At 40.7% G+C, this 13,994-nt stretch overlaps 1 protein-coding gene across 1 annotated transcript in view; it reads right to left on the reverse strand.

Moving 5' to 3' along the window:
- PCSK5 (proprotein convertase subtilisin/kexin type 5) overlaps positions 1 to 13,994 on the reverse strand; it is a 471,153-nt gene that overhangs the window by 88,682 nt on the left and 368,477 nt on the right. The window contains exons 23-24 of the mRNA XM_040449255.1: positions 8,695 to 8,901; positions 4,399 to 4,467 (exon numbers count right to left, since the gene is read on the reverse strand). Coding sequence (XP_040305189.1) covers positions 4,399 to 4,467; positions 8,695 to 8,901 — 276 coding nt within the window. The remainder of the gene's footprint in view (positions 1 to 4,398; positions 4,468 to 8,694; positions 8,902 to 13,994) is intronic.

Below are 13,994 nucleotides of genomic sequence, written 5' to 3' on the forward strand. Positions count from 1 at the left end.
CTCCTCCTCCTTCTCCTGCTCCTCCTCCTCCTCCTCCTCCTCCTCCTCCTCCCCCTAGTGTCTTGTCTGGTTTTGTTATCAGGGTGATGCTGGCTTCATAGGATGAATTTGGAAGCATTCCTTCCTCTTCTATTTTTAGAACACTTTGATCCTATGGCCTTTTTCTTTTATTACAGGTACTTAAAAATTTTTAATTTGTGTATATTTTTCCCCAAGAGTAGGGACTAAAGCCATTTAAATGAGAAAAAAATAATGGCTTTTTATTACCTACTTCTAAGCCAAGATAAAGGCACGGTGACTTCTATTTTATTGACAAGGTAAGGAAGTGAACAGATAGTAGCAATTTTGATTCAAATCGATTAATAAGTCAGTGGTGTTGTAAGTATAGGCCCCAAATCTTATTTTATATCAGGTGTCGCCTATTGCTATATCTCCAAATTAAAACAAAACCAAAAAAGGCACCTCAAAGCATCAAGTAAAAATGACTCCATTTACTTATTCTCTCAATTAATGAAGAAATATAATTTAGAAAACTTTGATTTATCTTAGTTACAATTTCCATTCAAGATACCAGCTAGGAAGAGAAAGAATTTTGATTCCAATCATTTTGGAACAAGAAGATATTATATAAAATGCTGTCTGTTTGTTTTCAGCCTAATAAAGAGGAGGAATCTAAGAGAGAACAGACTGGTGATTGCCAGAGGTAAAGGGTGAAGGATGTCCAAAGGAAGAAAATTTTACTTCTAAAATGAATAAATCCTGGGAATATAATGTGTAGCATGATGGCTATAGTTAATAATACTGCATTGTATATGTGAAAGGTGCTAAGACAGTAGATTATAAAAGTTCTCATCACAAGAAAAAATAAGTCTGTAACTCTAAAGTGACAGATGTGAACTAGACTTATTGTGATGATCACAATGTCTATAAATATTGAATCACTACTTGTACACCTGAAACTAATGTAATTTTTGATGTCAGTTATATCTCAATAAAAAAGAAGAGAAATCTAACCCCATAATAACAAAAACACCCTCGTTCCATCCTAGAATAGCAAATTCAATATTTTCTTCAAAATACAACAGCCACTTTTTGGTCATGTTTCCTTTTCTCTCCTCTTTCTGGTAAGTCTTCGGAATGATAAACAACTCCACCCAGGAACTAGACAAGATTGGAGTCAATCTGGAATTTGAGTTCTTTTTCATTGGGTATAAAAAATCTTACTCTCTAGTTGTGCTAAATATCTGGAAAGGAATAAAAAGCTCAGAAAAAAAATCCACTATTTCCAACAACTAATCATTACATGGTGTAGAGACAATGTCTCAAAGTGACTGATTTCACTTTTCTCTAACTCTTCTAGAGGTTGTCTGACTCTGTTTCAAAGATGAATCTACATTATTAAAATGGAAGAAAGTCAAGTTTTCTCTAAAGGATGATATCCTGTCTCACAAGAAGAATCTGAGGAAAATCTATGGTACGTTATTCGTATCTTTTAAAATTTATATTTGCATTTTATTAAAATTATGAAATTTTATGGTTTACTAACCATGTCCTCTTCAGATCTCCCTCATGGTTCTAATATTTTATGAAAAGCTATTTATTTCTGCATTGTGTGATTTATTTTCCCTTCTTGGCCCATAAACAAAGTTTGAATAGAGAAAACATCATATCTAGATCCCTGGGTGTCTTGAGCCACACATCTCCCCTCTAAGTTTCAGCAACTCTCAAATTCAATTCAACAAATATTATACATTTATTATATCCTAGGCCCTGCTGCTAGTTCTTTTGGTAGCACAGTGTATAAGTCATCGAGCTTATTCTAAGTAGTTTAGCGTCGAGGCAGAAAAATGTGTATGCACCAAATATTACACAGATCAGCTGTAAAGAGTATTATTGTTGGTTTGCAAATAAGAGGAGGAAAGAAAAAAGAATGAACTCAACTGCAGAGATCAACAGAGACCCCAGAAAGTGACAATTGACCTCGGCCAGGACAGTGTAAAAATACACAAAGTCCAACATATAGAAACTTTATACATTAAGAGAAATTTTCTAATTTAAAATGAGAAATTAGCACTTAGAATGTTCTAGTCACTCTCCTGTGATTCCCACTGAACAGTGTAGCTCTCTCTATTCTGGCAGGTTGCCTTGTAAAAGACTTGGTTCAAGGTATGTCGCTTGTAACAGCCAGAGGGGGCCTTCTAGTGGGATCACAACCGTTGTCAGCTTTCAATTCCCAGTATTCCAGTGAGCCCTCAACATTGTAGACAAAATTTCTTAAAGGAGTGAATGAACTAAATATTTCAGTAGTACACTGCGGAGGGAGTGAAACGTTCTAATTTATCTCTTCTTACAAGTTGATTCTTTTGGATTTTGAGTCCCCAGATAGCCTAGGTCTGGTACAGATTTTATTTTTTCCCAGGGGCTACACTTGGTCCCCTCTGTAGCCAGATCAGCTAAGGGAAGAGTGGGCACAGCGTGTATCCTTAGTGATCACGGTTGTCATTGTTTCCAAGTTTTGAGATTTTACAGGAGGCAGACACACACCCACACCCACCCACACACGTACACACCCCTTTCTGTGATACACAAAGATGCTAGCTAGCATGGTCACGCAACATACAATAATAGCAAAGGTTGAAATGGAGACCACAAAAGTTAGCTGGGATGTGAAACCTGATGAGACGATATGGTCTGAAGTAGGCAAAATGTGAAATCAAGACAGTCAAGACATTTGTCCTGGCTCCCTGCAAGAAGGACCGCCTCCTATCACTTCACAAGGTATGCGGGAATTTGCTTATCTTTTCAACTTTAGTACTTTTATTACTTACGTTTAGGTCTATGTGTGCTTACCAGAAAATTAGCATTTTACCCTTAGATGGCTGATAAGCCACTAAATGGAGCCCCTTCCTAAGTGTGATTTTCATTCTTATGTTTTATTTTCCAAAGCATATGCCCCATTTCACAGTGGCAGGTAATGGCAGGATGGTATTCAAGGTCCTAAAAACTCTGTTTGGTAGTTACAGATATTATAGAAAATACATAATTTCCATTTAAGGTGGAAAGAATCCATGACAGTCATCAGATAAATGAGAATTCATGTATAATATTTAAGAATTCAAGGACATCTATTAGGGAAAAACCAATAAAGATTCTACTTAATCCTGCCACAGTCTGACCCCTTGCAACCTCATGAGTGTTTGACGAAGCCTTGGCTTCACCAGGCAGCTTATTAGAAACTAATTCTCAGGCCCTACCTAGACCTGTGAATCAGAATTTGCATTTTAACAAATCCCCCGTGGGATCTGTGTGCACATTAAAGTTTTAGAAGCAGACGTTAACCAATCATAGGGCTTCATGGAAATTCCATGAATAGAAATTACTCCATCAATCTTTTTTTTTTTTAATTTTTTTTTTTCAACGTTTATTTATTTTTGGGACAGAGAGAGACAGAGCATGAACGGGGGAGGGGCAGAGAGAGAGGGAGACACAGAATCGGAAACAGGCTCCAGGCTCTGAGCCATCAGCCCAGAGCCCGACGCGGGGCTCGAACTCACGGACCGCGAGATCATGACCTGGCTGAAGTCGGACGCTTAACCGACTGCGCCACCCAGGCGCCCCTCCATCAATCTTTAATTTAGGTTGGGTTTCCTTTCAAAGATCTACAGACCCAAATGTTAATTATTTTCAGTGACTTGACTAAGTTTACATTAAGATACATTCTTGGAATTTGGCGCCCTCCCTATATTTAATTTTACATCCAATCCAACGATTCTGTGTGGTGTAGACTCCCTCTCCTCCTTTCCACTGGAGAACCAGGTATGCATGGGGAGAAAGGGATCAGTGATTTGAATTAGGGAAGTATATGGAAGACTGACAACTGTTTGTTGTACGGTGGGGATTTTAACTCACTGTTACCATATTGGTTTCTTCTCAAAGGACTGTCTTAGGCTTCAACCAATAGAGTCATTCTGCAAAGGAAAATCCCTATACTCCTGACAAGTTTTTGCGAATCACATGCCAAGTGAGTTAGATTAATTAGGCATTTCTTTGCTTCAGTTCCTTTCTCCCACCATTGTTTCACTCCATATTTGTGACCTTGAGAAGCTAAGGAGAGGTCACGTCCTATGCAACTGGAAATATGGTTGCAGATGTCCCCCACTAGATAGCTAACAACCAGAGGAAAAGATGCCTGTCCTTTCCTAAACTTGGGTTTCATTAAGATAAGTGACCTCTCCTTTGCCTCAAAAGGGAACATGTCTTGCAGTGACCCTGTCTCATAAGAGTGAGCCTGCTTGGTGGGCATTGATGGTGACATTGGTGATAACAATGAGGATGTGTGGGGAAAAAGAAAAAAAATGCTATATCAACTCTTAAGGCAAAAAAAACCAAGTGGCATACCCAAGTTGCATCCCAGGCATCCTTCTTCACAAGGCACACACTCTCCATAGTCTGGGTCTTGGACTTCACCTGTACAAGAAGAGGGAGAAACACGATTCACTTTAGTGTTGGAGAAACATTAATTGCTGTGAAAATATATTGGTGTGTAGCTTATTTTCTGCCCCTTCTCTTTTCTCGGCGACAAAAAATTGTGATTCTTTTAGCTGTTTCTTTTAGTTTTTACCTCCAAATTTCTAAATAACATGATTATGATGCTGCCTTGTGAGTTTATTCTTAGGCACTACCTGTAGTAGTAAAGAGTAGCTTTCATGGGGCGCCTGGGTGGCGCAGTCGGTTAAGCGTCCGACTTCAGCCAGGTCACGATCTCGCGGTCCGTGAGTTTGAGCCCCGCGTCAGGCTCTGGGCTGATGGCTCAGAGCCTGGAGCCTGCTTCCGATTCTGCGTCTCCCTCTCTCTCTGCCCCTCCCCCGTTCATGCTCTGTCTCTCTCTGTCCCAAAAATAAATAAACGTTGAAAAAAAAAAAAAGAGTAGCTTTCTTTCTCCAATACTCCAACAAACACAGACATACGTTCCATCCTCCCGAGTTACAGATTTTGCTAGATTAATACTCAGCATTTATATTATGATTATATTATTATTGTTCACGTTCTGATGACATTGAGGTTCTTTTTTTAAAAAATTTTTAACATTTATTTATTTTTGAGAGACAGAGCATGAGCGGGGGAGGGGCAGAAAGAGAAGGAGACACAGAATCTGAAGAAGGCTCCAGGCTCTGAGCAGGCAGCACAGAGCCCAACGCTAACGCTGGGATCATGACCTGAGCTGAAGTCGGATGCTTAACTGACTGAGCCACCCAGGTGCCCCAACATTAAGGTTCTTGCACACCTTTTTGTTTTCTCTTGTGCTCATATCTGTCTGGCTTCTTTGTTTGTTTTCTCAATATCTGTCCTTGATGCGTCCTCAACTGTACCCTAAGTAGAAATCTTCCCGCTAACGCATTAGTTATCTTTTTCACCATCGTCCTGAAGATTCCTTTCATCCTCCTCCTTTGGATGGATTTTCTGGACCTTATATTTTCTTATTTCTTGTCCTATTTTTTTGGTGGAATACACCCTCTACAAATCATTTTCCCAAGAAAGGATGGATGCATGGGAGGTAAAGTTTTCGATAACTTGCGCGATTGAAAATAACGTTTTTTTCTGCCCTCACACGTGACTCATGGCTTGACTGAATTTAGGCTTTAAAAGAGAAATACTTTCTTTTCTCAGAAGTTTAAAGTTTTTGTTCCATTTTTATGTTTCAGTTTCCAGGATCGTTGAGAAGTTCCAAGCCATTCTGATAGCCAATCCTTTTTTGTATGATCTCCTTTATTTTCCCCTGGAAGTTTTCAAGATTTTCCTCTTGCAGAAAAAAAAAAAAAAATCTCAGATTTCCAGATTCTTACAATCACGTGTCTTGTTGTGTGTCCTTTTAAAATCCATTATACTGAACATGCAGCGGGCTTGTTCAATCTGGAAATTCATGTCCTTCCGTTCTGGGATTTTTCGGAATTAGTTCTTTGTTAATGTTCTCTCTCCTGTTTCTGCTGTTTACTCTGAAAAGCCTATATTATTTGGTTTTTTTTGTTTCTTTCAAGTTTTTATTTAAATTCTAATTAGTTAACATGTAGTGTAATATTGGTTTCTGGAGGAGAATTTAGTGATTCATCACTTATATCTAACACCCAGTGCTCACCACAACAAATGGCACCCTCAATGTCCATCACCCATCTAGCCCATCCCCCCCACCCCCCCATCAACTCTCAGTTTGTTCTCTATCATTAAGAGTCTTTTACGGGAAAACCTATATTATTTGAAATTCCTGGGTGATCCATTATTTTTCTTCCCTCGTCTCCCTTTTCTACTTTTACTTTTTCTTTTGGTTCTACTGTGTCAGTGACTTCAAAATTTTTATCTTTCTACCTCTCTTCTTCATTCTCATTCTCCCATAATTTTTTTTCAAAACAATTTCCAAGATCATATTTTTATTTTCTGAATATTCTTTTTTTAAATGTACCTTTAAGGGGCGCCTGGGTGGCGTAGTCGGTTAAGCGTCCGACTTCAGCCAGGTCACGATCTCGCGGTCCGTGAGTTCGAGCCCCGCGTCGGGCTCTGGGCTGATGGCTCGGAGCCTGGAGCCTGTTTCTGATTCTGTGTCTCCCTCTCTCTCTGCCCCTCCCCCGTTTATGCTCTGTCTCTCTCTGTCCCAAAAATAAATAAACATTGAAAAAAAAAATTTAAAAAAAAATGTACCTTTAAAATGATGTGTTTCAAGTATACATTGTAATTTGCTCTCTGTATATACTACAAAGTGATCATCCCGCAAAATCTAGTTACCATCCATCACCCTACAATTGGTCCCCTTCAGCCCTTCTCCCACCCCCAAGCCCCCTTCCCTCTGTTAATACCAATCTGTTCTCTGCATCCCTGAGTTCGTTTGTTTTGTTTCTCAGATTCTACATATGCGTGAAATCATGGGGTATTTGTCTTTCTCCTGAGTTATTCCACTTAGCATAATACTCTCATGGTCCATCCGTATTGTAAATGGCAAGATTTCATTCTTTTAAAAAATGGATCAACTTTATCCATTCATCCCTTGATGAACATGTAGCTTGTTTCAGTTTCTTGGCTATTGTAAATAATGCTGTGATCGACATAGAGAGGCGTATGTCTTTTCAAATTAGCGTTTTCATATTTTTTCGGGTAAAAACCCAGTAGTGGAGTAGTGGGATCAAATGGTAGTTTTATTTTTAATTTTTTGAGGAATATGCATATGTTTTCCACAGTGACTATGTCAATTTACATTCCTGCCAACAGTGTATGAGAGTTCCCATTTCTCTACGTTTTCTCCAACACTTGTTATTTCTTGTCTTTTTGATAATAGCCATTCTAACAGGTGTGAGGTGATATCTCATCGTGGCTTTGATTTGTGTTTCCCTAAAAATTAGTGATGCTGAACATCTTTTAATGTGCTCGTTGGCCATGAATAAAAGTATTTTTATTTATTTATTTATTTATTTATTAAAAAAAATTTTTTTTCAACGTTTATTTATTTTTGGGACAGAGACAGAGCATGAACGGGGGAGGGCAGAGAGAGAGAGGGAGACACAGAATCAGAAACAGGCTCCAGGCTCTGAGCCATCAGCCATCAGCCCAGAGCCTGACGCGGGGCTCGAACTCCCGGACCGCGAGATCGTGACCTGGTTGAAGTCGGACGCTTAACCGACTGCGCCACCCAGGCGCCCCAAAAGTATTTTTTTTTAAATGATTTATTTATTTTTGAGAGAGCACAAGTGGGGAAGGGGCAGGGATAGGGGGACAGAGGATCTGAAGTGGGCCATGTGCTGATAGCATTGAGCCCGATGTCGGGCCTGAACTCACGAACTGTGAGATCATGACCTGAGCCAAAGTTGAGGGCTCAACTGACTGAGCCACCCAGGCACCCCCATACTTTGTCTTTTTAAATCTGCCTTTCTAAATCCTTTTTTTTTTTTTTTTAAGTTTTAAAGCCTATACTACATTAGTAAACACAAGCAGAAAAGGAATGAGTATCTCATTTGTTCTACAAACATCTTGGAACTCTTTGCAGCATTAGACCAGGCATAATTCTTATATAGAGCAGAGAACGTCTGTAGCATTCTTAGAGCAAAGAAAGTCTGTAGCATTCTTAATGGAAAGGAAAAAAAAAAACAAAACACAAAAGTCCTGTTTTCTAATTTCTGTCTTCCCATGTACGATAAGGGATTGGGCAATAGCAGTAACACATACAATTCATAGAACATTGAATATTTTCAAGTAGCTTTAGATAGGCTTATTTTCATTGGCTTCTCACAGGACCATCATGGTGCAATGCTCACCCTTTCACACATGAAGAAAACAAGGCATAGAAAAATTAGACTGATTTTGCACAGGGTCCCATACCTAGTAATTGGGAAGGAGAACGTTGTCAGGACTTTTAGGTTCTTATCTGATTTTCTCTCCATTATATCGTGCCCAGGAACTCTCAATTCAAGATCAGTTTCTCTGTGATTAGTTGCATTCCTGTGTCTCTGGAATGTGTCTTGGGGAACCCAGAGAAAGGTGTGAGGAGGGAGAGGGAGGAGCAGTCATCACCGTCCCCACTGCACATATAGTCACATAAAGTCATCCCGGGTGCCAACATTAAAACCTGGAACACAATGCAGATCTCTGGGACGTCCAGGGTATAGCTCCTCATGCTACATCCTGGTGCAAGACAGTGGCTCAGAGCAGACTTACCTTGTCCACACGCCAACTTCTGGCAGGTATGGTTGGTGGGCACTAGGAAGTAGCCTCCCGTGCATCGTACACAGATGTGTGCGTTGTGGCAAAGCTCACAGTTGTCAGGGCAGGGCAGGCAGGTGTGCCCCTCAGCAGGGTAGTAGCCTGCTGGGCAGCTCTCCCAACACTCCCCCTGATACAGGAAGCGCTCCTGGCCATGCTTATCTGAACAGACAGAGGGGCAAGAAAAAGAAAGAAAATGTACGAAATTAACCAGGAAGCTAATATAACCTAAGATATATATATATATTTTTTAAATGATGTAACTGAGTATTTTGGCTCCTCGGGGACCAGGAGTATATAAGAATTCATTTAATGAAAAGTACAATATCTATATCCTTATAGTAGAAGACTTTTCATCGTGGGGAATAATTTTTCAACATTTTGTGTATTTGAGCCAATAGGGACTATTCCCTGGGATGTCACTGCAAAAGCAGAAACCACAATCCGCGGATAACTATGAGTCAGAGTGTGTTTCATCTTCCCAAGGGCTCCTTTTGGTATCTGTGCAAGCTGTCAGACTTGGGGGCAATAGAGATCCTGTGACAATAAACAAATGCTTACCGATAGAACCATTTTTGGAAGAGGGCAGTCTTTTAGAAAGAGTCTGAATTCTGCTGTCAAAATCACACGCTTGTGTTAACTGTCTAAAGTCTGAATTTTTGCAGAGGTACCAACTCCTATGAAGACAGTGTATTAAAGTGCTAGACCAAGCACAGCTTTTTGGTTCCTTGAATGGATTTTTGAAAGTCCTGAGCTTCTGACAACATTGGAGTCTACATGGAAAAAATAACCGTACGTCTAGTATAAGACTATGGGAATTTGGTTTGGGAGGGAATAGAAAATTCAAACCAATTATAAACTCACAGTTAACAAAAAAATCATTATAATAAGTGTGTGTGTGTGTGTGTGTGTGTGTGTGTGTGTGTGTATGACAAAATTAATATAGATGCTCCTAGAGGTCTCCTGCCCTCACCCTACTGGAGTCTTTGTTTGCACTGAGTGTGTTTAGGCTATCGATCTTCTCTGAATCACGTCTCCTATATGCTCCTGCCTCTACAGAACGGCTGACCTGTGTTACCCAAAATAGCCGGAGTCAGGTGTTCACTTGTGATCTACCACATGAAGATCCAGAACCATTGACCTTCAAGGTGCGAGGCTGCTGAAATCTGTGGATGAAGATAGCGCTAACTCCATGTTGCACATGCAGAATCTTAACATCAGTATAATGGATTGGACCACGTGAAATTGCAAACATTCACCTATTTTTGTGTCCGTACACTTGGCACTTTCAAATGATCTGACGTCATGTTTTGTCCTCAATTAAATCCCTAGTTCAAATCCAACTTAAAAATCACGCCCTTGGATCCTGGGCTCTTCTCTGTTTGTGATTTCATGCCAGGAGTCTGCTGGTTCCCATGGGGCAAAGAAGATAAAGAGAACTGCCATAGGGGTGGTGCACACAAGTTGCTGCCCTCTACAACTTTGAGTTGGGGGAACGTTATCCTTTAAGGGAAGGAGAATGTTTGGGAGGATATGATGTGCATTTGGTGATTCTACAGCTACACGTCAAAATGGAGCACAAACCCCCGATCTGGTGGAACATGGACTCTTGAGACCACAAAAGGGTCAACCTTCCAAGCCATGTTCTTCTCAGACACATTATGAAACCCTAGTAAACCCCATGCCCACCAAGATTCATTCAGAAAACATCCTGTTTTTCGGAGGGCCAAACTTCTCAGATATAGGTAGGAAGATTTGAAGAGAACAGTGAAAAGTATGGTATTGGCACAAAAACAGACACATAGGCCAATGGAATAGAATAGAGAACCCAGAATTGGACCCAAAAATGTATGGCCAACTCATCTTTGACAAAACAGGAAAGAGTATCCAATGGAAAAAAGACAGTCTCTTTAGCAAATGGTGCTGGGAGAACTGGACAGCAACATGCAGAAGAATGAACCTAGACCATTTTCTTACACCATACACAAAAATAAACTCAAAATGAAGGAAAGACCTAAATGTGAGACAGGAAGCTGTCAAAACCCTAGAGGAGAAAACAGGCAACAACCTCTTTGACCTCAGCTACAGCCATTTCTTACTCGACACATCTCCAAAGGCAAGGGAATTCAAAGCAAAAATGAACTATTGGGACCCCATCAAGATAAAAAGCTTCTGCACTGCAAAGGAAACAATCAACGAAACTAAAAGGCAACTGACGGAATGGAAAAAGATATTTGCAAATGACATATCAGATAAGGGTTAGTATCCAAAACCTGTAAAGAACTTACCAAACTCCACACCCGAAACACATAATCCAGTGAAGAAATGGACAGAAGACATGAATAGACACTTTTCCAAAGAAGACATCTAGATGGTCAACAGACACATGAAAAGATGCTCAACATCACTCACCATCAGGGAAATACAAATCAAAACTACAATGAGATACCACCTCACACCTGTCAGGATGACTAAAATTAACAACACAAGAGACAACAGGTGTTGGAGAGGATGTGGAGAAAGGGGAACCCGCTGGCACTGTTGGTGCCAGGCAGGCAAACTGGTGCAGCTGCTCTGGAAAAGAGTGTGGAGGATCCTCAAAAAATTAAAACTAAAACTACCCTATGACCCAGCAATAGCACTCCTAGGAATTTACCCAAGGGATTACAGGAGTGCTGATGCAGAGGGGCACTTGTACCCCAGTGTTTATAGCAGCGCTTTCAACAATAGCCCAGTTAGGGAAAGAGCCTAAATGTCCATCAACTGATGAATGGATAAAAAAAGATGTGGTTTATATATACGATGGAATACTACTTGGCAATGAGAAAGAAGGAAATCCTGCCATTTGCCGCAACGTGGATGGAACTGGAAAGTATTATGCTGAGTGAAATAAGTCAGTCAGAGAAAGACAGATACCGTATGTTTTCACTCATATGTGGATCCTGAGAAACTTAACAGAAGTCCATGGGGGAAAGGAAGGGGAAAAACGAGGTACAAACAGAGAGGGAGGCAAACCACGAGACTCTTAAATACAGAGAACAAACTGAGGTTGGACGGGGGTTGGGGGGAGAGGAAAAATGGGTGATGGACATTGAGGAGGGCACTTGCTGGGATGAGCACTGGGTGTTGTATGGAAGCCACTTTGACAATAAATTATATTTTAAAAAATGAAGAGAACAGTGAGAAGCTCCTCCCTCTTCCATCCGGCAATTGCTGTACGTTCCCTACATCCTCACGCGACATCCCCCCCGGATCCAGAGGCTTGGCGACAGCCGGGCATATAATGAATTCTAAATACGTATTTGTTGAATGAATGAATGAATGAATGAATGAGTGGCTAAGTGCATGAATATTTAGCAGTAGCCCTACTCTACATACCGATCTGGATCAGCAACCTAAAACTAAAAAGTAACCATGATGGGCTCAGATATCAGAAGCGATGTTCTCCCATCCCATTTGTATTGTTCAGACATGGCTTTATTATTTGAACCACTTTGGGTATTACAATTTGAGTTTGAAAAACAGACTTGGATGGTCTTGGGATTTAAAGTACATGGACCCTGTAAAGGAGTTCACATAGATGCCTGGATCCTGGGCAGCTCTCCCCACAGGTCTGGTCCAGGGTTACACCAAGATTTGCTCACATTTCTAATAGCCTGGGTCGTATGGCAGCTCATTTAGCTCTGGCTGATAATTTGGATATCCCGTTGATCTAAATACCACGCATAAATGGCTGGCTACTTGCTCAGAGTCTCAGAATTTAAATTATTGTAATGATATATAAGAGAAGCTCGTTCTAACAGTAGAAGGGATATTTTTGCTGGGTGCTACACCTCATGTGATCATATGAAACAAGATATAAAGTGCAAGAAACTCTGAGAGGGGTTCCGATTGGCTTTCGTTTACACGTGAGAGCAATTCGCTATTTCCGGAGCATCTCTTACGGCTAAATTTCGTCACAAGAGAAGATAGACTAATGTGAAGATACCACATGTCTTCGGGAAGAAAGGAAGGTTGAAGGCGGAAGGCAAGAGGGGGAGAAAAGGATTGCAGGAAAGGATGAAAGAAAGGCCAAGGGACCCTGAAAATAAACCGTGTGAAGTCCACTTCAACGTGTTTCTTACTGTAGCTGCTGGGGTGGGGGGGTCGATTTTAGCTTTGCGTTGGTTCAGTTTGGTAGAGAACAAATCTGGAAAAGAACTTAGAGTGAATCTTCACCAACAGAGCGGAGCTGGCGGTTGGCACCTCCAAAAGGATTCAGACCTAAATTCTTAACAGCGTTACAATTGCACAAAGGTGAGATTTCTCCAGACTGATGGGAAACGCTGATGGTGTGTAGATGGGACTCCCTAGTCAGAGGGTTTCAGGGTTTTATTAAAGCCTGCGGATACGGAACTGCGTCTGTCCAATCATCCCTTGTTGTGAGCACTGTTTCACCTGCTGGCTGTGCTAATACAAGTATGAGGGACACCGTGCTCTTAAGAGGAGAGAACCCTCCTAATCAGAGCTTGCTCAACAGTACCCTCTCCAGCAAGCCTTTTCTGCTGGCTCATAGCTGAAAGTGATGCTTCTTCTCTGACTTGTGGTAGGATGCCTTCCTTCGTTTGGTCTTTAGTATATTCTCGTTTTACAATACCTAACCACAACCCCCTCTGTTAGAGCGTCCACTCCTTGAGGGCAGGCGTCATACAGTCTTTTAGTGCATTTTCCACGGCAGCTCTGTGTAGCCACCTGTACGTGCGAGAGTTACGGTGCAATTTTGTGAAGACTGGAGCAAATCGACTTTTAGACAAAAAATGCAGAGGAGACATCAAAGCGTTTTATGTGTGGATCGGTCCACGTAATTACGAGATGCTGCAAACATTTCAGACATTTGTTCAGTATTCAAGTGAATCCTTAATTTTGTACTATGCGTGAAGATTTAGTAGGTTTCAAGTGTGCAAGGGATTTTGGATGCCGTCTTGTCTATGTGTCCCCTCTCCTTTTCTTTTCTTTTCTTTTCTTTTTTCTTTTCTTTTCTCTTCTCTTTGTTTCCTTTCCTTTCCTTTCCTTTTCTTTTCTTTTCTTTTTCTTTCTTTCCTCTTTTCTTTTTCTTTTCTTTTCCTTTCCTTTTCTTTCCTCTTTTCTTTTTCTTTTCTTTTCTTTTTTCTTTTCTTTTCTTTTCTTTTCTTTTCTTTTCTTTTCTTTTCTTTTCCTTTCCTTTCCTTTCCCTTCCCTTCCCTTCCCTTCCCTTCCCTTCCCTTCCCTTCCCTTCC

The sequence above is a fragment of the Herpailurus yagouaroundi genome, unplaced genomic scaffold (assembly GCF_014898765.1).
Source record: "Herpailurus yagouaroundi ecotype Mexico unplaced genomic scaffold, PumYag 199, whole genome shotgun sequence".
Taxonomy (NCBI): Eukaryota; Metazoa; Chordata; class Mammalia; order Carnivora; family Felidae; genus Herpailurus; species Herpailurus yagouaroundi.